Source organism: Stegodyphus dumicola, chromosome 7, assembly GCF_044657685.1.
Source record: "Stegodyphus dumicola isolate Sdum_Otavi_A_Nest chromosome 7, ASM4465768v1".
Taxonomy (NCBI): Eukaryota; Metazoa; Arthropoda; class Arachnida; order Araneae; family Eresidae; genus Stegodyphus; species Stegodyphus dumicola.
Window position 1 is genome coordinate 24,936,582 of NC_140774.1, and position 23,375 is coordinate 24,959,956.

The following is a 23,375-nucleotide window of genomic DNA, read 5'->3' on the forward strand; positions in this document are numbered from 1 at the left end:
GGATATCCACAAAATCAATCGAATAGGCGCTGTCTTAGACTTTCTTTCTCCGTACCACATGGAAGAGGGAAAAGGTTTTAAACAGAATGTTGATTGGCGACGAGATTTGGCTAGCGCATGTGAATGCTGAGACAAAACAATAGTTAATGCTTGGCTAATTCATGGAAACGTAGTACAACAATCAGTACTGAAGTTTACTGTTAAACTTTGAGGAAACGAAGAAGAGCCAAACGTCACGGCCTGTTGATATCTAGGGATTCTCTTCCTGCATTATAACTCTCGCACTCACAAGCTCAGCGAGCACAAGATCTTTTGCCGCAGTCCAAATGGGACGTGTTTCAACATCTTCTACAGCCCTAACTTTGCTCCTTCTGTTTACCATCTGTTCCTTACAGTGAAGGAGAGGCTTGGGGTACAGCACTTCGCTGACGATAAACAGCTGTGACAAGTTGGTTAAAGTCGCAAGCGGTTGAGTTTTATGTAGTAGGGAGTGGTTAAGTTGGTGAAAGGCTATGACAAGTGCTTGAATAAACAAGGTGACTATGCTGAAAAATAGAGGACGAGTGACAAGTGACGCGAGTACCACCCCTCTACCATAGCGGTTAATTGGTATAGCGCCGCGTCCTCCTTGTCTAGAGCACCCCCAATATGTCATGAGGAAGGGTGAGGGACCACACGGGCTCCTCACACCAGTCGCACACTGCTATTTCTATAAATATGCTGCAATTATTGGCTATGTGAGTCAATTTAATTCCAATTACAAGATTTGTCCATGAAATAGTGCAGTGCCAGTTGAAACACTAACAGTTGATCATTATTTAGATTGAAAATTAAATTATTTAAATGCCGTATTATGCACCGAATTATTATAGTTGATGCATTGCCAGTTTGGGTTGCTATACTACGATGTCTTATTCCATTTTGCACAGATTTGTACCGAGTTCCGATAATTTGGTCATAACTGATGTGACTTGTTTCATTAAATGCTTTTGCTTGATCAGAAATAATGGTTGTTGATTGGTTCTCGGAAATGGTATATGCTGACCTGTTGTTAGAAGGCACTCTGTCAAATAATGCTCGTAGTGTGCTCAAATAGTGCTCGTAGTGTCGCAGACACATTAATCATTATTAATAGCATGGTGTGCAAAGTAGAGTGGGAAGGGACTGTGTCCCCAAATATATCGAATCATATGTTGGTTGGCCACTTTTCTATCGGTGTCTGCATAAGAAATATGATAATGGGTGCGCCTGCCAGTGTCGCCAGAATACAGTTCTTCCTGCCACATTGAAATGGCTTTAAGGTGAGTAGCACGTTTCCGATAGATAGGCCAAGGTGTTTGCACTTCTTCTGCGTCCTATGTTTAAAGCTGCGTCTTTCGCGAGGAGGTTTGCTGTCTCATTACCAAAATTTCCAGAATGTGCTTTTGTCCAGTGTAGTTTTATCATAAGATGATGATTTCTGCGTAGAAGTTTCTGAATATAAGAAATAATTGGAGAACTTTGACTTGGATTTTGTATTGCCTGAAGCGATAACATGCTGTCAGAATGAATGGTCACATTTATTATCTACTTTATACAGTCTTTCATTTGCATATTTTGGAGATATAAGAGTTAATGGTTATATTTTTTAACTATGAAACGCGAATAAATTTATACTTGAGTTCATTTAAAATACTGATTATATGTTACCTTAAGAACCGCATCCTAATTTATCATGACAGGGGCAATTTTTAAAAATAAATGTGATAATGCTGTTATCAGAAACGCTCTTTTTTTTTTTTTTTTTTACGAACATATATATCTTTACTTTTATTTATGTCTGATTGAGTTTTATTTACTGAAAACCTATTATTAATGTTATTTATTTATAATAACCACTTTCATAATTACTCTCACTTAAGGAAAAAAATGATAAAATCTTAAATAACCGTAACTTAGAATTTAAGTTATTTAAAAGTATAGTTTTAAGTACTGAAAATAATTAAAGCTATTATTAATTATGCATATTTAGTCTAAAGAGAAAAATTGTATTATCTTCTGGTTTTAAGGAAACGATAAAATATTTAAACTTTAGAAAAATACAAGGAATACAAAAATTTAAAAAAAGAAGAAAAATTTATTAATTATTAAGCTTATTTTTCTGCATAAATCAATATGTAACACAAGGACATAATAATGACATTTTCACAACTGTTGCAAAAAGGTGCAATTTTGCGAACATTTAGGCGTCTTTAAGATGTCATGATACGATGCTTTCACAACCAAAATATCACCTGCGAAAGACGCAATAATGACGTTTATGCGACAGAAACCTCATCTGCAAAGACGTAATAAAAACGTAATAAAGACGTCTTTGCAACGGTTGCAAAACAGTGGATGTTCGCGGACATCTGGGCGTCTTAAAGACGACATATTGCAACGTTTTTGCAACGACATCCGTGACGAGTTTGCAACGTCGTTACAAAGTTGCTGTGGTACTTGAGTAACGATATTAAAATTGCAACACCTAAAATGTATTCAACATAAAGTTTTGAAATTTTTCCCAGATTACAAAATAAACTTTTCATCCTCTCTAAAATCAAGAATAATAAAAAATATATATATAAAATGAACTATTTTTCACATTTTTAAAAAATGTGCAACAGGCTGAAGCAGAGGGAAGACAATAAGCGTTTCTTGCCCAAAAAAATTCCTTTTGAGTTTCCACGCTTGGCAATGACAAAGTTTGCCGTCTCACTGTATTTGATGATGATAGTACTGGCATTTTTATTTTAGCTTCAAGTAAAATGCTTGTTGTAATATTGCTATTACATCCAGGAATTGAGCTTCATTCTCTGAATGTTGTTCAGTTATTTTTCTGTTATTCACTTATTTTTCTTTAGTTATTTATTTTTATTTTATCATAATTTTCTTATATTTTTTTGCTAGTGTTTTAAAAATGACTAAAAATTTCATTAAAGGAAACGTGTAATTAAGACTTAAAAAATTTAAATAAAAATTTTTTTATACAATAAGCTTTTATTTAAAATGGATATGACTATTAATACACTAAAAGGAAAAATAATTAATGATACAAATAATTATGCATATTTAGTCTAAAGAGTAAAAATTGTATTATCTTCTGGTTTTCATGAAATGATAACATATTTAAACTTTAGAAAAATACAAAGAATACAAACTTTTAAAAAAGAAGAAAAATACATTAATTATTAAGTTTATTTTTCTGCATAAATCAATATGTAACACAAGGACATAATGACGACATTTTCACAACTGTTGCAAAATGGGGGAATTTTGCGAACATTTAGACGTCGTGATACGACGCTTTCACAACCAAAATATCACCTGCGAAAGACGCAATAACGACGTCTATGCGACAAAAAACCTCATCTGCAACGGTTGCAAAACAGTGGAGTTTCGAGGACAATCTGGGGCGTCTTATAGACGACATATTACAAAGTTTTTGCAATATGACTCGCGACCAGTTTGCAACGTCGTTACGACGTTGCCGTGCTACTTGGAACAGTTTCATTTTAGCTTCATCTCTATTACAGGCGTCACACATATGTCTATTACAGGTGTCAAAAGATCTCAACGACCTGTAATGTATCTGTCACTAAAGCCGCTCGATTTTAGCAAGCTCACTTACGATTCTGCATATTCCAGTGCTACTGTTTTTAATCATAACGAATTAGAGGATTTGTAGAATAATTAAAGGGACTGACTAATTCAGTTTGCAAAAGCCATCAAGCAGACCAATTATAATAAACGCTATGAAATTCTCAACTACAGAGATTTCAAAACTTACTGCTAACAAAAACACAGGTATTCAGGCAGTGAATACAATTAATTAACTTTACTTATCTTTGAAAAGCCCACAGACTAACTCATTGCTACTTCTATGCCTAGAATATCTAACCGTTAATTTTTGTAAAATGCTATTATTGATTATATATTAAGTTTTGCAGATCATTAATAACAAATATTCATGACTTAGAACTAATGCAATCAAAGCAATACGCAATAAACCACTATTCGCTATAGAATGTTGATCAATGTGCTTTAAACAGAATATCATCTAATTTTATTTGTTGATGTCTAAAATCAAGTTTGATGCCTTTTAATTTTTTTTAAGATATACAGACTACTTAGATTATTTTAGTTATTTATCTCCACAATAAAATCATTTCTTGCTAATAAGAGATTGAACACCCTCTACATTATATATAGCCTTCGAAGTTCTGTTCTCATATATACGTTGCATAGCTTCGCAGAACAGTTTCTGTAATTCCAGTAGTGCGTTCTTTTTCTCTGGTGGTCCGTCGTAAGTTATGATTAAGGGATGTCTCACTTCGTCTAAAATAACTGAGTGGGCTGCCTGTGTTACCTCAGTCAAATAGTGACCGAACTGATTTTCGTCAGTCAGTTGTTGTTCTAAGCCCTTTATCTCCATCTCATTATTCTCCAGAAGCGTCTCAAGATTTTTCAGTTTTTCTTTCTCCGCTTTTAAGTTCTCTATCGTCTGGTCCAAAATTTTTCCAAGGTCTTCCGTTTCTCTTTTCGTTTGCAAATTAATTTTCTTCTGCTCGCGCTGCTTTTCGAGTTTCTTCTCGAAAGCTGAAATCAATGCCTTTTGTTGTTGCAACCGAACTGTTACTTGTAAAGAGGCGGCTCTTCGGGATGATAGCTTTTTCCGTTCCAGTTTTAATTGTTCTTGCAATTTCCTATTAGCTTCATTCAAGTGATGAGCCATGACACTGAAGCTGTTCACTTTGTCATTCCACCATCTCCTTTCCTCCACTATTCTTTCAAAACTTTCATCTATTCTACCCTTCAACTCCATCTGAAAAATGAGAGAGATTAACCAATTCTTCGGCTGCTCCATTATAAAGATGAAGTAATTATCAACTATTATTTATTAATTGTTATTCATTATTTAATAAATATTACATTATTTGGTACTTTTCCGTTTCGCCGGGGCAAATCTCGCCAAGCAGACTTTATTGGCGACAACATACAGTATACACATAAAAAATGTTAACAAATGTTAGTTCTTACGAATTTTTATTTTGAAGGCATAAACATCTTAATATCGTTTAAAACTTTCTAAAAAGCCAATAAATAAAGACAATAATTTGTAAAAAGACATTAATTTGAGAATTTACTGTAGTTTTATGGTTCAACATCCTGATTCGCCGGTTCGAATCACGTGACCCCAAGTGATCTCATCTCACGTAAACTACGCTACAAAAATCTAATTCTCTCAGTAATTACCTACATTAATTTCAAGTTAAATCTTAATTTGGAATACAAGTTTAAATTAAAGAATTATTTCAAATCGTACGAATAGCTTACTCAGAAACTATGTAAAAACGCAGTGCTTTACTTCGGTAGTGTATTCTTATTAGAATTGATGAATTTAACCCTTGACTTTGCCTTTTCTATATTTTCGCCTTCGGGTGAGCAGTGTGATTGCATCCTAATTGACTTAATAACCGCGAATGGCATAAAATTGAACTATCTGGTAAAAATACTGTTGCTTCCTACGCGGCAATAAAAGTTATGTACAGCGCATTGTTTCTGCGCAACTTCAAAGTTACGTACAGCGCATTGTTTCCGCGCAATTTCAGTTAGTTAAGATTAGAACTCCTAGCGTAGCATACATGTTTTGATCCCGTATGGTCGGGAATTTATCATTTTCGATTTAAATTTTAGTTTTATTACAGTCCACGAAATAAAATTGTTGTAAAGTTGTCTTTAGTATACAGTCTAACCAGCGACCTCAAAACATTGGTCACGATCGGCCGCAGTTAATTAAAATAAAAAAGGGCTAATGAAGACATAACTACGTTGAATAGAAAACGTGGCGTTATTAAAGCGCAATAACCAAATTAAAGTCGTCTGTCAATGGAAAAAGTGATGATTTTGGTTTCGAACAAATAGGAGTATTGCAAGAAAAACTGCACAAGTTAAATAAACAAATTGATGAACTTCGCTTGGATTATTACAAAGTGTGCAAAGATTAAGAAATATCAGACATCGAAGCTACTTTTGAAGAAATCGAGATGGATAGTACCAGTGTTGAGGTATGCCTGAAATGTCTTAAATGTCTTCATACTTCATTATGTGATAAGAATGCAAATAATGAATATGCAAATAATAGTATTTTAGAAACAAGAAGTAATTCATTGAATTATAAATTGCATGAAATAACATTACCTAAATTTTCTGGTAATTTCGAAGACTGGAATTTATTTAAAAACCGATTTGTAGCTTTAATTTCATCAAACAGACAATTAACAGATTCTCAGAAATTATTTTATTTACAACCTTGTTTAATTGGTAATATAAAGCAGATACAAACAATAGATGATACTTTTTCTTCCTTATTTAAGGCACTTGAAGAAAGATATGATAATAAGAGACTGGTTGTAAATTCTCACATCAATGAATTACTTTCTATTGAAAAAATAGTTTATGAAAATCCTAAAGATTTACGCTCATTAATTGATAAAGTTCAGAAACATTTAAGATCATTAACAGTTATGGAATTAAATATGGATAAATTAAGCGAAGCTATGCTGATTAATATTATTCTTAATAAAATAGATAAAGAATCACGTAAGCAATTTGAAATGTCATTAAATAGTAATGATTTATGTGAATGGGATTCTTTCATGACATTTCTTCAAAAGCGATGCCAGATGTTAGAAAATATGCAAAACAAAACTGTATTTGCCAAACCAAAACAAAACATTCCTCCTCCGAATAAATTTCGATCGCTAGTGACAAAAACGAATAATAATAATAATAAATTTATGTGTCCAGTTTGCAAAGATAATCACGCAATTTTTAAATGTGAAATATTTCTAGCATTAGATCCAATGGAATGATAAAGTGATTAAAAAGCTTTCTTTGTGCATTAATTGTTTACAATCATATCATAAAGTAGCTTCCTGTCAGTCTAGACACTTTTGCTAGGTTTGCAAATCAAAACATAATTCACTTCTTCATCGGAATGACGGATCCATGTCGTCTTTAGCAAATGGGGGAAAGCAAAGTGAAACTACGCCCTCCCCAGAGAACCGCAAAACTGAGGCTGTTTTGAATAGCAATGAATCAACAGAAAAAGCCTTATTGGCGTGTCTTTTTTCGAAAAATAAAACTATACTCCTTTCAACTGCGATTGTTTGGGTTAGAAATATTTATGGCCAATTCGTTAAAGCAAGAGCAGTTCTGGATTCAGGATCACAGTCAAATTTTGCTACAAATGAATTCTGTGAGCATGCAAATTTAAAAAAGGAAAGAATAAATATTCCTGTTTCTAGTTTAAATGGGCAAATTTCAAACATTAAATCTCGTACTTTTACTTCTATTTTTAATGGAAATAATTCGTTCTCTGCTTCATTAAATTTTTTATTTGTAAATAAAATCCCAGATTTAGTACCTTCTACAAAATTAAATATAGAAAATATAGATATTCCTGATATATCAAGGTTGGCTGATTTAGAATTTTCAACTCCATCTAGCATAGATCTGCTTTTAAGAGGAGAAATATTTTATGACATTTTTGTTAATGGACAATTTAAATCTTCTACGAAATCACTAGTCTTCAGAAATTCTCTGTTTGGTTATATAGCTACTGATTCTTTGAAAACAACCCTTGAAAATTGTCAGAATTATTGTGGACTTCTCAATAATGTTGATAATATTGATAAATTGGTAGAAACATTTTGGTTAGTGGGAAATATTGGTGAAGAAAAGCCAATTCTTAACCAAGAAGAAGAATTTTGTGAACAACATTTCAAAGACACTTACAGACGAAATGAAGATGGAAGATTTATCGTAAAAATGCCTATGAAAAAGGAACAATTAGGAAATTCAAAGCATTTAGCCAACATAAGGCTCAATCAATTAGTTAAACGTCTTAGCAAAAACGCTACATTGCAACATTTATATCAAGATTTCATAACAGAATATAAAAATTTGGACCATATGATAATTCAAAACCGGAACTTGAGTATTACCTCCCCCATCATGGAGTAGACCAGAGAAGTCAAGTACAAAATTAAGAGTTGTGTTTAATGCTAGTGCCCCAAGCTCAAATGGCTTAAGTTTGAATGATTTACTTTTAGCAGGAGCAGTCCAAGAAGATACTTTGATATTCCTGTAAGATTTAGAAAACATCAAGTTGCAGTTATTGTGGATATACGAAAAATGTACCGGCAAATTTTAGTTGATGAATCCCAAAGAGACTTACTTCGAATCTTATGGAAGAGAAACCTTAGTGACTCGCCTGTGACATATAGACTCAAAACGGTGACTTATGTACTAAAGGTGCTCCACTTTTAGCCATTAGATGCATACAAAAGTTGCATATGACGAAATGCATAAATACCCTGAAGCTGCCAAAGCTGTCTTGTCAGACTGTTATGTTGATGATGTCATCTCTGGTTCATCAAACTTAGCAAGGGAATTGAAAAATCAGCTTATACAGCTTTTTCGTAGTTGTGAAATGACTTTGCACAAATGGAACTCTAATTCTCCTGAACTGTTGGACAGCCCTTCTACAAGCTCTGAGCTTTCATTCTCCTCCAAAAGTGATAATGTGGTTAAAGCTTTAGGCATTACATGGAATTCTCAGAAAGATGAATTCAGCTTTAAAGTCTCAATCAAGGAGAAATCATCGTATACCAAAAGAGGCATTTTATCGACAATTGCCATACTTTATGATCCTTTAGGACTGATTGGTCCGGTAATCACCAAAGCCAAGATATTTTTACAGAAATTATGGGTTCAAAAACTGAGTTCGGATGAACCACTTTTTGCAACTATTTCTCACGAATGGCAACAAATAGTTTCAAATTTAAAGACTGTTGAAGACATAAAAATTAATCGATGCATCCTTTCCAATCATCCACGCAAGATTTCACTCATTGGATATGCAGATGCTTCGGAAGTTGCTTATGGTGCAGTTGTCTGCTTGATTTGTGTCAATGAAGATCACGGCTCGTCATCTCATCTACTAGCCAGCAAATCTCGTGTGGCTGCATTGAAAACTTTATCTATTTTAAGATTGGAACTTTGTGCATGTTTATTATTGACTCGTCTAATTTCGAAAGTTAGCAACTCATTGAAGATGCATTTAGATGACATCATTCTGTGCACTGATTCCACGATAGCACTGTCTTGGTTGAAGACTTCTCGTCTTTAGAAGACCTTTGTTGCAAATAGTCTCCAAAATCCAAAGACTAGTAGAGCCACGGCACTGGAAGCACGTATCATCAGCAAATAATCCGACAGATCTGATTTCTCGTGGTACTTATCCTCATGAACTTGTGACATCTTCTTTGTGGTGGAATGGTCCTGAACAGAGCGAACTTAGTGATGCTTCTTTATTTGAACTTGACAAGACTCTCATAGATTCTCCTGCTTATCAGAGTGAACTTAAAAAACCTTTAAACATTAGTTTGAACTGCAATTTAAATTTGTTTTGGAATACCTTTTTTGAATTAACAAATAATTATGTTAAACTAATTAGAATCTTAAGTCTTATTTTCAGGTTTCTGTCCAATCTGAAAGGTCCAGTGAAGAAAATAGGCCCCATCAGTAGCACTGAATTTCAAGATGCGGAAATGCACTTGATAAAAATGGTTCAGGTAATAGAATTTGCAGAGGAGATTAAATCACTTCAAGATCAGAGAGTAATCAAAAGTCATGTAAAAACTTTAAATACATTTTTATATGGAAAAGATATATTACGTGTGGGCGGTCGCTTAACTCATGCCACAATTAATTATGATTCTAAACATCAAATTTTATTGCCAAAAAATCATAAACTTACTAAGCTAATATTTATTCATTATCATTTGAAAAATTTTCATGCTGGTCCTCAAGCATTGTTACATTTTGTTAGGGAAAGGTTTTGGCCCATTGGTGGCAAGGACTTAGCTAGAAAAACAGTTCACGAGTGTGTAATTTGTTTTCGTCATAAACCTATCATTTCAGACCAATTAATGGCAGATTTACTTCCTGAACATGTAAATCCAAATCTAACCTTTCATAACACAGGGATAGATTTTGCAGGCCCTTTTCTAATCAAATATAGAAATCAAAGGAAAGGTAGTTTACATAAAGTTTATATAGCAATCTTTGTTTGCTTAGTTACAAAGGAGATTCATTTAGAAATAGTATTTGACTTAACATCTGAAGCCTTTATTGCATGTTTAAAACGATTTTTCTCGCGTAGAGGTAAAAGCTCATGTCTGCTTAGTGACAATGCAACTAATTTTGTAGGAGCTCACAAAGAGTTAAAGAAACTTGCTTCTTTAGTTACTGTCCCTGATGAAGTTTTGGGTAAGTATTTGGCATCTGAAAATATCTCTTGGAAATTTATTCCTCCTCGTGCCCCCAATTTTGGTGGAATTTGGGAGGCCGGTGGTGTGGTGTGGTGGTGTATTTAATTATGGCAAAGCACACTAGGGCTATCTGACTAAGGGGAGGGATGCCTTCGTGGAGGACTTTCTAAGGGAAACTGACTCGTATACACGTTACACATGGGAAAAACCACGAAAACACCCATGCAGCAAGCCCGTTCGCGGGATTCGAACCTCGGACCGAACTACCAGTGTTCAGCGACTTTACCACTCGGCCGCTGGTGGGCTTGGGAGGCCGGAATCAAGTCTTTTAAATTTCATTTTAAAAGAACTATTTCCGATGCTAAACTAACCTATGAAGAATTTTTAACCGTAATTGATCAAATTGAAGGAATACTAAATTCGAAACCTCTTCCTCCTTTATCGTCTGAACCTTCAGATTACGAACCCTTGACCCAGGTCACTTTTTAATAGGTAGACCCATAAACTCATTTGTAGAACCTCAAATTTTAGATTTGTCAGAAAGCAGATTGTCAAGAGGGAAAAAATTAACTAAAATGATACAGATTATATGGAAACGATGGATAACTGACTATCTTAATCACTTGCAACAACGAAAGAAATGGTATTTTTCAAAGGACAATATAAAGAAAAATACAATGGTTATTATTAAAGATGATCAGTTACCTCCATTTAAATGGTTACTAGGAAGAATTGATCAGACAATTCCTGGTAAAGATGTAGCAGTCATTAACACAAAGTTTGGTCCAATTAAAAGGCCAATATCAAAACTTTGTTTATTGCCTATTGAGGATAACTTCAAGGATTAAGTTTCATTGTTAATAAAAAATATGCATTCTTCTTTATCCTACTTATATTTTGGTAATTTTAATGAAAAACTGTGAATTTTTTTACTGTTTGAAATGTTGATATATTGAACTATTGAAAAAAATTGTTTTAAATGTTCAAACTTTATCGAATTTTCTGAATTGTTTATTTCATTCTGTAAATGATTTACTAACTTTAAGTCTTTTGTTAATGCTTAAAAAAATGAATAGCTGAATTGTTAGCATTTGATATTGAATTGTATGCTTATATTTAGTTTGCATATCAGAGATATTGCAACGTGGGGCGGTATGTTGCCTCCTACGCGGCAATAAAAGTTATGTACAGCGCATTGTTTCTGCGCAATTTCAGTTAGTTAAGATTAGAACTCCTAGCATAGCATACATGTTTTGATCCCGTATGGTGGAGAATTTATCATTTTCGATTTTAGTTTTATTACAGTCTACGAAATAAAATTGTTGTTGTGGTAAAGTTGTCTTTAGTATACAGTCTAACCAGCGACTTCAAAACAAATGCTATGTAATTGCGTGCCAGTATTGAAAGAAACAATCAATCTGATAAGAAATTTCTGCACAGAGGTTACCAGTGAGGCGTAAAAGGTTACCAGCGAGGATATTCCGTTTGTTTGGCATCAGTTGTACCATTATTGGCGACTTTATAGCCTGCGCCTGCGAAACGGAAATGTACCCATTATTTTTATTTTATAAATATTCCTTTTTTATTATTTAATCTACATTTTTTTCAACTCCCCCCCCCAAGTTTTTGCTTCAATTATTTTTAATGTTAAGCTTCTTTTTAGATAGTTTAGCAGTTTTTGTCAGTATTAATACTATATATTTCATACGTTTCTTAATTACATATATGCGTAATTTCTGAAGCATCTGAATGATTTATATAATAAAGTCCTCTTGCTTTAATTAAAAGTTCGAGTCATTAATCATTCCTATAATTAATGGCTTAAATCATCAATCATTCCTCTAATTAATGGTTTGAAACAAAATATTTATTATGTCTTTGTGCGATAGTCGCTTTAGGGAAAAAATACCTCAAATATGTACGATATTTATTTAATCAGTTTGAAGCCAATATTTCCTATGTCGATAATTTTGCAATAATTTTATGCTTTGCTGCAACCAAACATAACTCTAATCATCTTCAGTTAATCACACGTTTAGTTCTACTTTGTTAGCTTTAAACTCTTCGTATTAATTTTTCCTCTAAATAATGTTTACCTCAAAAAATTTTTTCCGGTTTCTAAATTACGGGGCTTTAATATTGGTGCTACTTTGGTAGACGGTTGCACGGATTTTGACTCTTTTTTTTTTTTTTTTTTTTTTTTTTTTTTTGGCGAGTAATACGACTTATGGTAAACCCATTGCTCGATAAGTTATTTATGGTAACCGATACTTTGTTGTCATTTTATTTTAAAAATAATGCATTTTATTATGCATAAATTCAGTGTTTTAAATATTATTTATGGCTTCTAAATAATAAAAATCAATTTAATTTTGCATTTTTATTTGAAATAAAAATTTTATTGTTTATGATATTTTATTTTGTGGATGATGTAATCAATGACGTCATTTTATTTTAAAAGTAATTAGTTTTAATATCTATAAATTTAATCTAATGTTTTAAACATTATTTATGGCTGTTAAATATTAAAATACAATTTAATTTTGCATTTTTTAAAAAAATGATTTATTATGAATGATTATTTAAATAATTTTAATTCTATGCGTGATGTAATCAGCTCCCTGATTGGTTACTGAGTATTTGTGCATTACCGCGCCATTTTAAAATTTTATTATTCATCTTTTCAAATTCCTCAGATTTCAAAGCGAATGGATATGTCCGTTTCGAAGATTAATGTTGTTATTGGTAATTACCAAGAATGATTAGTATCGGAATAAAAAAATTGCCCTTCGAAACCTTATTTTGGCCAACCTGTCTTTCCTAATCAAATATTTATTCATAAATTGTAACAAAGAATCAGCGGAAATTTATTTTAAATTTTTGGAGGAAACCTTGCTAATTGCTTCTTCAATGAAGTGCGAGATGTGGATGTGAGATGAAGATTTTTTTTTTTGTGGTACATATCAAAATACGACAGGTAAAATACTTTTTTAAAAAAATGTAAGTACATATTTTTATTTTACTTTATAATTGTATACTTCAATTTTTATTAAAAAAATTAATGCAGTGTTTTCAAAAATTCCTGAGATATTTATTACCACATATGTTTTAATATTAAATAATTATATACTATAAAACTTATTTTAAAGTATTTAAATTTAACTAATATTTTAATTTTTTTAAACATTGGCATGATGTTTTTAATTCCATATTCAATTTACGTAATATTTTAATTCAGTTAAATGTTGGCGCAATGTTTTTATAGCGGTGTTTTTATTCTATTATATGAAAGTAATAATTTAACCTTACTTTAGCATTTTATACTCTTAGTAAATGTATTGATTTACATTTGCTACCCATCTTAAAAAAACAACGTTTCCAACAAAAAATTAATCCATTATTTTTAACGATATTTATTTTTTTAAAGTTTCGGATACTTTACTATGCGTAAAATACATAAAAACAGCATTTTTCAAGAAGGCTGACGACTGTAAAAACCGCGCCAACAATTGCGCCAATGTAAATCGCCAAAAATCCGTGCAACCGTCTACCGTAAGTAGTACCTTAATATTTACCAAGTAATAAAATGAAAATATCTCTTTTTCCATTAAAAATTTATATCATAATTCCACAATTGTTTTTAAAATCGACAATTCAAAGATGACAGACAGATAAAACAAGCAAACACACGCATACATAGCATGGCAGGTGATTCCCAGTAAATCGTACATTGCTAAGCTCCAAAAACGGGAGAGATGCATAATTGAAAATGGCTGTTAAATTAATAATTTACGATGGAAAATAAAAACCAGGCTGAATATGTTTGAGCAAGGTGATTTAAGAATTAAGCTAAACAATTTTATGCCTAATATTAAAAAAATTGCATCAATACATCAAGTAACATCACATAGGTAAAAGTGTACAATAGAGTACCCCTTGATATTTTTGGAATTTTTATGACGCCAGAAAGGAATGTTTCCAAGACAACTGTCACTCAAAACAACGCCGAAAGCATATGCTACAAAAACAAAAGTACTCACCCCTGTGTTTTAGACTATGTCTCATCGTCAGCGTTGGACGACTGCTGCGCATACACAATGCAAATCATTTAGTCCCGTAACTGATCCTTTTTTTCCTGATACCGTACTAGCGACTTCACATAAACTTTTCAAAAAACGGAATACAAAATGTCATCCGACGGCTACCGAAGACCCCGCTTGCGAAAACTTACACTTAATGTGGCTCCATATGCCCTTCATGGTGTCGGTATGAGATGAGAGCCAGTTTCGAGCGCCCTCGCAATAAATCCACTCATAGCCATTCGAATGATCCTCAAGTTCGACCAGAGACATAGCTTTCATACAAATTTCACATTCATAGCGAGAACTAATTAAACCTTCATTCATATACTAGTTAGTTATATTTTTCTTACCTTTTCACTCTAAATTCTGGCAATAATAATAATAATAATAATAATAATAATAAGAGTATTTATCTTGCCAAATGTATTGTCTTCACGGGAAAACAATTAATTAGAACCAGCCAGCTAACGAAAACTAAAGTTCAATTAACAAATTAAAATACTAATAATTCAAAATACTGTCAAAATTCAAAATATGTGATCTGTAGTGCGTGATACACTTTCTACACATCAGGTAGCTCTCAGTCACTAAACTAAGAAATTCCAATTATATTAAACTTAAGAAAAACATTGACACATAACAAAAAATGGCATGGCTGCCGTAACGTTGGGAAAGCAAAGTCAATTCTGGGTTACCAGTAAAACAGTAACAGCGTCAATATTTGCGCCAAATGGTACTACTTTGGTAGACGGTTGCACGGATTTTTGGCGATTTACATTGGCGCTATTGTTGGCGCGGTTTTTACAGTCGTCAGCCATCTTGAAAAATGCTGTTTTTAAGTTTTTCACGCATAGTAAAGTATTCGAAACTTTTAAAAAAATAAATATCGTTAAAAATAATGGATTAATTTTTTTTGTTGGAAACGTTGTTTTTTTTAAGATGGCTGGCAAACGTAAATAAATACATTTACTAAGAGTATAAAATGCTAAAGTAAGGTTAAATTATTACTTTCATATAATAGAATAAAAACACCGCTATAAAAACATTGCGCCAACATTTAATTGGAATTAAAATATTACTTAAATTGAATATTGAATTAAAAACATTAACCAACGTTTAAAAGAATTAAATTTTTCAATTACTTTAATTCAAATCTTTTAAAATAAGTTTTATAAGATATAATTATTTAACATTAAAACATATGTGGCAATAAATATCTCAGGAATTTTTGAAAAAAGTGTATTAATTTTTTAATAAAAATTGAAGTATACAATAATAAAGTAAAAGAAAAATATGTACTTACATTTTTTAAGAATTTTACCTTACGTATATTGATAAGTACCAGAAAAAAAAAAAGATCTTCATCTATCATCCCCATCTCTCGCACTTTAATTAAGCAATTAGCGAGGTTTCCTCCAAAAATTTTTAATAAATTTCCTCTGACCCTTGTAACAATATATAAATCTTTGATTAGGAAATCCAGGTTGACCAAAATAAGGCCTCAAACGGCAATTTTTTATGCCGATACCAATAATTCTTGGTAATTACCAATAACAACATTTATCTTCGAAACGGAGACATCCATTCGCTTTGAAATCTGAGGAATTCGAAGAGATGAATAATAAAATTTTAAAATGGCGCGGTAATGCACAAATATTCAGTAACCAATCAGGGAGCTGATTACATCACGCCTAGAATTAAAATTATTTAAATAATCATTCATAATAAATCATATTTAAAAAATGCAAAATTAAATTGGGTGCTACTTTGGTAGACGGTTGCACGGATTTTGGCGATTTTTTGGCGATTTCTTTTTGGCGAGCGATACGACTTATGGTAAACCCTTTGCTAGACAAGTTATTTATTGTAACCGATACTTTGTTGTCATTTATTTAAAAAATAATGCGTTTTATTATGTATAAATTCCGTGTTTTAAATATTATTTATGACTTCTAAATAATAAAAATGAATTTAATTTTGCATTTTTATTTGAAATAAAAATTTTATTGTTTATGATATTTTATGGAATTTTATGTTGTGAGTGATGTAATGAATGACGTCACATTATTTTAAAAGTAATTGGTTTTAATATCTATAAATTTAATCTAATGTTTTAAACATTATTTATGGCTGTTAAATATTAAAACACAATTTAATTTTGCATTTTTTAAATATGATTTTATTATGAATAATTATTTAAATAATTTTAATTCTAGGCGTGATGTAATCAGCTCCCTGATTGGTTACTGAATATTTGTGCATTACCACGCCATTTTAAAATTTTATTATTCATCTCTTCGAATTCCTCAGATTTCAAAGCGAATGGATGTCTCCGTTTCGAAGATGAATGTTGTTAGTGGTAATTACCAAGAATTATTGGTATCGGCATTAAAAAATTGCCGTTTGAGACCTTATTTTGGCCAACCTGGATTTCCTAATCAAAGATTTATTTATTGTTACAAGGGTCAGAGGAAATTTATTTAAAATATTTGAAGGAAACCTCGCTAATTGCTTCTTCAATGAAGTGCGAGAAATGTGGATAAACGATGAAGATTTTTTTTTTTCCTGGTGCTTATCAATATGCGTATAGTAAAATGCTTAAAAAAATGTAAGTACATATTTTTCTTTTACTTTATTATTGTATACTTCAATTTTTATTAAAAATTTAATACATATTTTTTAAAATTTCCTGAGATATTTATTGCCACATGTTTTAATGTTAAATAATTATATCCTATAAAACTTTATTTTAAAGGATTTGAATTTAGTAATTGAAAAATTTTAACTCTTTTAAACGTTGGTATGATGTTTTCAATTCAATATTCAATTTAAGTAATATTTAATTCCAATTAAATGTTGGCGCAATGTTTTTATTCTATTATATGAAAGTAATAATTTAACCTTACTTTAGCATTTTATATTCTTAGTAAATGTATTTATTTACATTTGTCAGCCATCTTAATGAAAACAATGTTTTCAACAAAAAATTAATCCATTATTTTTAACGATATTTATTTTTTTAAAGTTTCGAATACTGTACTATGCGTGAAATACGTAAAAACAGCATTTTTCAAGATGGCTGACGACTGTAAAAACCGCGCCAACAATTGCGCCAATGTAAATCGCGAAAAATCCGTGCAACCGTCTACCAAAAAGTAGCACCTTAAATTGTATTTTAATATTTAACAGCCATAAATAACGTTTAAAACATTAGATTAAATTTATAGATATTAAAACCAATTACTTTTAAAATAATGTGACGTCATTCATTACATCATTCACAACATAAAATTCCATAAAATATCATAAACAATCAAATTTTTATTTCAAATAAAAATGCAAAATTAAATTGATTTTTATTATTTAGAAGTCATAAATAATATTTAAAACACGGAATTTATGCATAATGAAACGTATTATTTTTTTTAATTAAATGACAACGAAGTTTCGGCTACCATAAATAACTTGTTTAGCAATGGGTTTACCATAAGTCGTATGGCTCGCCAAAAAATCGCCAATATCCGTGCAACCGTCTACCAAAGTAGCACCCGCCAAATTCATAGGGCATTATTTCCTACACTAGAAACAACACATAAATTGAAATCGAACTTTTATGCAATTAGAATCTGTGATTTTTTTCTTGAAAATTTGTTTATATTATAAAATAAAAAAATTATGAAATAAGAAATAATAAAACATAAATCTAATAAACCATTTTCTTCAAGACTTTTGTTCATATTCTTAGCCTAATCGTTATTTAACCTATTTGTGTGCAATTATTTGTATTATGATTATGCTATATGTTGTGTGTTATAGAGAAAATTGTAAGGATGCTGAAAAAAAAAAGCATTCTTTTATAAGGGGTGGGAATCCACGATCTAACTAAACAAAGAGAGAACACTCGTTTGTGAAAAATGATTGGTGAAAGTTTGTTAGAATTTTCTTCAACTTTCATTTTTGATGGAAAAGCAGCAACAATTTTCGGTATTTTACTAGTATACTACTTGATGTATTAGTATACTTATGATACAACTAGTATACTTACTTGAAAAATATTAGCCGTTTCTTCTAGGCTCTCTTGCATAAATTCTCTAAGAAGGTTTTTTTCAGTCTCTTGGGCGTTTTTAAGTACGTTCGAATAAGTTTCTTCCTGCTGAACGGAATGAAATTTTCTTTCTGCCATTTCTATTCTTTCCTCAGTTTCTTCTGCATTGTAATTCTTTAGAACTCTGTGTTTTCTACGGTATATTTCTAACTGAGCATCATAGGTTGATTTTTCTTCATTCTCTTTTATGAAACTTAAAGCTAGTTCCCTTGAGAGTGCATCCTGAGTTTGAATCTTGGCAGATTCTACTTGTGGAATGGCCCGCTTCAGTTTCTTGAAAACTGAAGTTTGCTCTTCAATAGCTTCTTCTAGAAGCTGAACAGCTTCATTTTTATCTTGCAGCTCTGTTTCATATACTTCTTTGCATTCTTCTATACCTTCTTCAATTATTTCGCATAGTTGTCTTCGCCATTCAATCTTATTTTCGAGACTGTTAATCTCCAGCAGAAATTTCTGTTTGTCAAGATTTGACAAGCTTTCTTTCTTTTTACCTTTCTTTCCTCCTTTTTTGCCCTTTTTCCCTTTGCCTTTTTTTGCCATTTATGACTTACCTAGAGCTATGAAATTGTAATGCAATTTGGAACTACTCATTTTATATTTAAATGTTAATTTCCAAAAGAAAAATTAATGCCAAACGTGCTTGAAATTCAGTACACATCCCGTGTGCATGTTGCCTAAACATTGTTGTGAGTAGTTTTTCATGTGACTTATGCAAGGTTTTAAAACTGGCCAAAAATGTTTTTATATCTACACATACATTATCACGCTTATGCAAGCTACTGTTTTTGTCTATGAAATATGCGAAAGTGTTCAGTCTTTAATTTTTATCATCACAATTTCCTAATGTTTTTTGGCAACCTGACTTTGACCTTGTCATACTGTTTGTTAATCTATTTTGCCATATTTTTGGCAACATGATTGTGTCTTGTTTCCGTTGTTGTTTAGGATTATTTACTCTGCTGTGGGTCGCCAACAATGAGTTATTATTGTATTACAATTTAAGCTGTAATAAACATGTTTAATCAAGAAATCTTGGTAGAAAGCTTACAGGACAATTTGTCATATCTATAAGAAAGGCCATTACTGAGTTTTCTAAAATATCTGGGAATTTATCTTGAGTTTAATGTGTCATAAAACGGCCTTAGGAGCAAATTTTGGACATTTTTCTGTGGATTTGATTGTTTTTCCTTCACTTTAATTACTAGGATGGACAAGGGCTTGATTTAGAGATTTGAGACCTTTATCGATATTTTGGGTGCTCAAATTTCTAAACTGGAGACTAATAACAAGGATGATAGGCTAGTGGAGATACTGATATGTTTAATGGATGATACAACTCTTAAAATGTCTCCTTTTCAGGGAAACTAATACTGCTGAGTGCAAAAAGGAGCATTTTTCTCTCAATAGCGAGCTGTAGACATTTATACTACTAAGGCCGGAAGTGGTGGTCTCTTTATTATGGAGGCGCCTAGTAAGTAGATGACCGTTGCTTAATATAAAGGGACGGATAGGTTACATTAATGCAATTCCGGAATTCAAACTCGGACTTTCGGTACTGCAGTCAGAGTCACTAACCATTTTTATATCTGGGCAGCGCAAGAAGGAGAGTAAGACAAAGAAATCACTTCCTCATCCAGATCGATAATAGACTAAGTTAAAGATTTCAATTAAACGCCCTAGACGTTCTTCCCCAACAAAAAAACGCTCAACATGGCCAACGCATTATACAGAGATGGCCTTTGATACAGAGACGGCCGCGGGCATTACCCGTTTTGTCAGTGATATCGTATTTCTTTCCAAATCGGCAAAAAATGAAGCTAAGATTAAGGAAAATAAAATAAAGAGCTTAAAAATTAATAAAGCTGAAGATTCAGGGAAAGTTTTAGAAAACTTGCGTATGTTGCTGTTGAAGATATGAAACTAGCATCTATCGGAACTCTAGAGAGTGAAGGGGGCTACCGCGACTCTTCTGCTTTCTTCGAATACTAATGAAGAAACCACTTTCAATCCAACGCATTTTTTCACTCCTAACGACAGTATCCAATCTTCTTCCTAGACTACCGAAGAGAAAACGAAAGAAGGTCTAAAGTATCACTGATCGTCATTAAAGACCTACGATGTACACTAGAAAAAAAAAAGGGGGGGAACAGTTTTGTATCTCCCGTTCTATTGGCCCAATTGACAAAATTCAAATTGCGTTTTTCATGTCTTGAGAGCGTGACTTATTAGATTTATATATAGCATTCTTCTAACATAGCTATTTTGGCTCAAAATCGGACCTTTTCTGAAATAACATATAATTTTTTTCCATATTTTGATTCTACGACTCAAATTATGCCTAGATATTAAATTTTGTAAAATTTGGTGCGAAATTTACGGAAAAATTCAAAAATTTATCTTGACCCAATTTTTTTCAGTTTGCGCCAAGAATACTTCGCTTGGCGAACTTCTTAATATACGGCAACCAATTTTCCTTTCCTTTCCCTTCCATTATGCCAGAGCAGAAAAAAGGCACCTCGTTCCTACCTTTTTACGTTGTGCATGAGCGAGAAAAAAGTCACTTCGTTTCTACTTTCAAATAATTTCAGCAAAGTGTCTAAACCACATTTGATGTTTGGATTTATAGCTTCCAACAATGCAATCTACAATGGATTTATAGCTTTCAACAAATATGTAAAATTTCAAAACACGCCAATATATAAATTCACGTATATATTCCGAAATTTTGAATAAAAAACTGTAATTTTTTGCAGGTATGCTTAGACATACGTCTGCTTTAAGATGATGGTAAAACTTTTATAGATTATAATTCAATTTTTTTAAAAAAAATTATAAAATTTTTTTAAAAATACAAATTTTAAAAATAAATCATAAAAAGTGGCTGAATTTTTATTTGGAATGAACCTCAATTTCGAAATGTGAAAGGAAAAATCAAATAATTTTAATAAGAAAAGAGAGATTAATAAATAGATACAAAACTTAATTGACATTGAGCAGCTAAAATTTTGAGAAGGCTAGTTTTTTAAAACTACACTTGCGAGTTTTACAAAACTTGGTAGTTTGGTGTAATTTGAGTCGAAAAATTGAAATATGGAAAAAAAATTGGCATTTCATTTCAGAAAAGGGTATAGATGATGCCCTTGTGTAGTACTTTCCATTGAAAACTGGCACATATTCATATTACATGTGTATAATCATCTATGAAATATGCACCAAGAAACTGAAATTGTCAACAGTAATTTAATATACTTTAGTCTGTGTTACATACGAATGGTGAATTGTTTTTGGACAAAGCTATATGAAGCATACACAATCACCTCATTCAAATACTAAATATTTAAGTATTTTCTGATTATCCAACCCCTAGTTTCAGCATTTTATAAAAGTGTTAGGTTTTTTTAAATGCATTTCTGGTACACATGTGACCAAAGACAGCGCATACAAATGGATTTACATATTTTATAGTTAACCGTCATTTCACTGGCAAATACTTTTTTTTTATCATAAATAATTACAATAGAATTCTGGAGTCTACGTATTTATAAGAAAGAAGGTTTGGATTTCTTTAAAAATACAATGTTTTCCCTGAAAATAAAGAATCAAAAATTTGTATTCTAGGAAATTGTATGTTTTAAATGATAAAATTTTAAAATCTACAATCTGAATATTAGAATATGGTTGGAAAATTACTATAAAATTTCTTGCTTCTACCAAAATGCTTTTAATATTCTGTGATGGAATGGGATAGCTCTTATGCAAACTATATTATGGTACTTGAAATGGCTTCTTGTTTGCTTAAGAATTATACATAACCAGATAATGAAGCTCTTACAAGAAATTTTATCTGATTAATATAATTTATGCCTTTTTACTTCCTTGTACGAAGAAAAAAGGAAGTATTGTAATCGCGAAAAGTTTCAGGTAGCATATTTCAAAGAAAATATCCATTTTGACCGCTATCGAATGCAATTTAACGATGTTTTTGCTTGATATCTATACGTAAGGACAGAATAAAATACTCTTTTCCTTCAAAAACATTATAAAACTGCTTTAAAATTAATTCTGAAAAGAATTTTTCGTGGCGTCTATACGAACGTATGTACGTATGTGCGTACCTACGAACGTATCTCGCATAACTCAAAAACGAGTAGCTTCAGAACGTTCAAATTTTGTATATAGGACTGCTATAACATGTAGATGCGTACCTCGTATTTTGGTTGCAATCGGCCGCACCAAACGTATATACTTATATTTATATATATATCCACTCTGTTACCCGGCTCAGTGGTCTCTTTCTTTACTCTTATATGTTTGTAAATTGTACATTTTTTGCTTTAAAAATGATTGTATTATGTTGTTTTTATCTTCCGACTAAGATTTTATGCCTTTAGTAAATCTGTATGCGATATTTTTAGAATTATCAACAATTTTAAAGTTGTTTAAGTGCCGCTAAGCCTTTTTTTAATGGCGGCCATTGATGTTTAAATTTGAAACAGGAGACTAGTGGATTTGTTGCCAATCTAGAGAAACTTAGCTGCGCAACAACAAAGATAACGCTTTCATTTATTATTGCCAATTAAATCATGCTTAATTCTTTCTGAAATTTTTTCGAGGAAATAAGTGTTTAAGATTTACTTCGTAATTTTTAATATTGATATTTTGAGTTTTTATGTATTTTTACATTCTCGTGAAGTGAGAACTGAATTAATTAAATGAGAAATACTCAATCGTCTGTGAAAAACTGTTTCTTTTTTGTTTTGTTTGCTTAATTTCTTTTATACATCATTCTAGCTTTATTATAGTATTTGAATAGAACATGTGGCAACGATT

The 23,375-nt window shown here is 31.6% G+C and overlaps 1 protein-coding gene across 1 annotated transcript; it reads right to left on the bottom strand.

Annotated features, from left to right (window-relative positions):
• Nucleotides 1-4,152: 4,152 nt before the first annotated feature.
• LOC118199887 (uncharacterized) lies at nt 4,153-19,095 on the bottom strand. The gene is made up of 2 exons (XM_035371751.2): nt 18,486-19,095; nt 4,153-4,843 (listed from the first exon to the last, which is right to left on the bottom strand). Exons 1-2 carry the CDS (start codon nt 19,083-19,085, stop codon nt 4,184-4,186), a joined length of 1,260 nt encoding a protein of 419 aa, XP_035227642.1. The 5' UTR covers nt 19,086-19,095; the 3' UTR covers nt 4,153-4,183.
• Nucleotides 19,096-23,375: the final 4,280 nt, after the last annotated feature.

What these genes read in the sequence shown, in the direction of transcription:
- LOC118199887 (XM_035371751.2), bottom strand. Translation starts at nt 19,085, where the DNA reads ATGGCAAAAAAAGGCAAAGGGAAAAAGGGCAAAAAAGGAGGAAAGAAA. An exon ending in AAACGGCTAATATTTTTCAA is followed by an intron (nt 4,844 to 18,485) that starts GTAAGTATACTA and finishes CTCATTTTTCAG; the next exon opens with ATGGAGTTGAAGGGTAGAAT.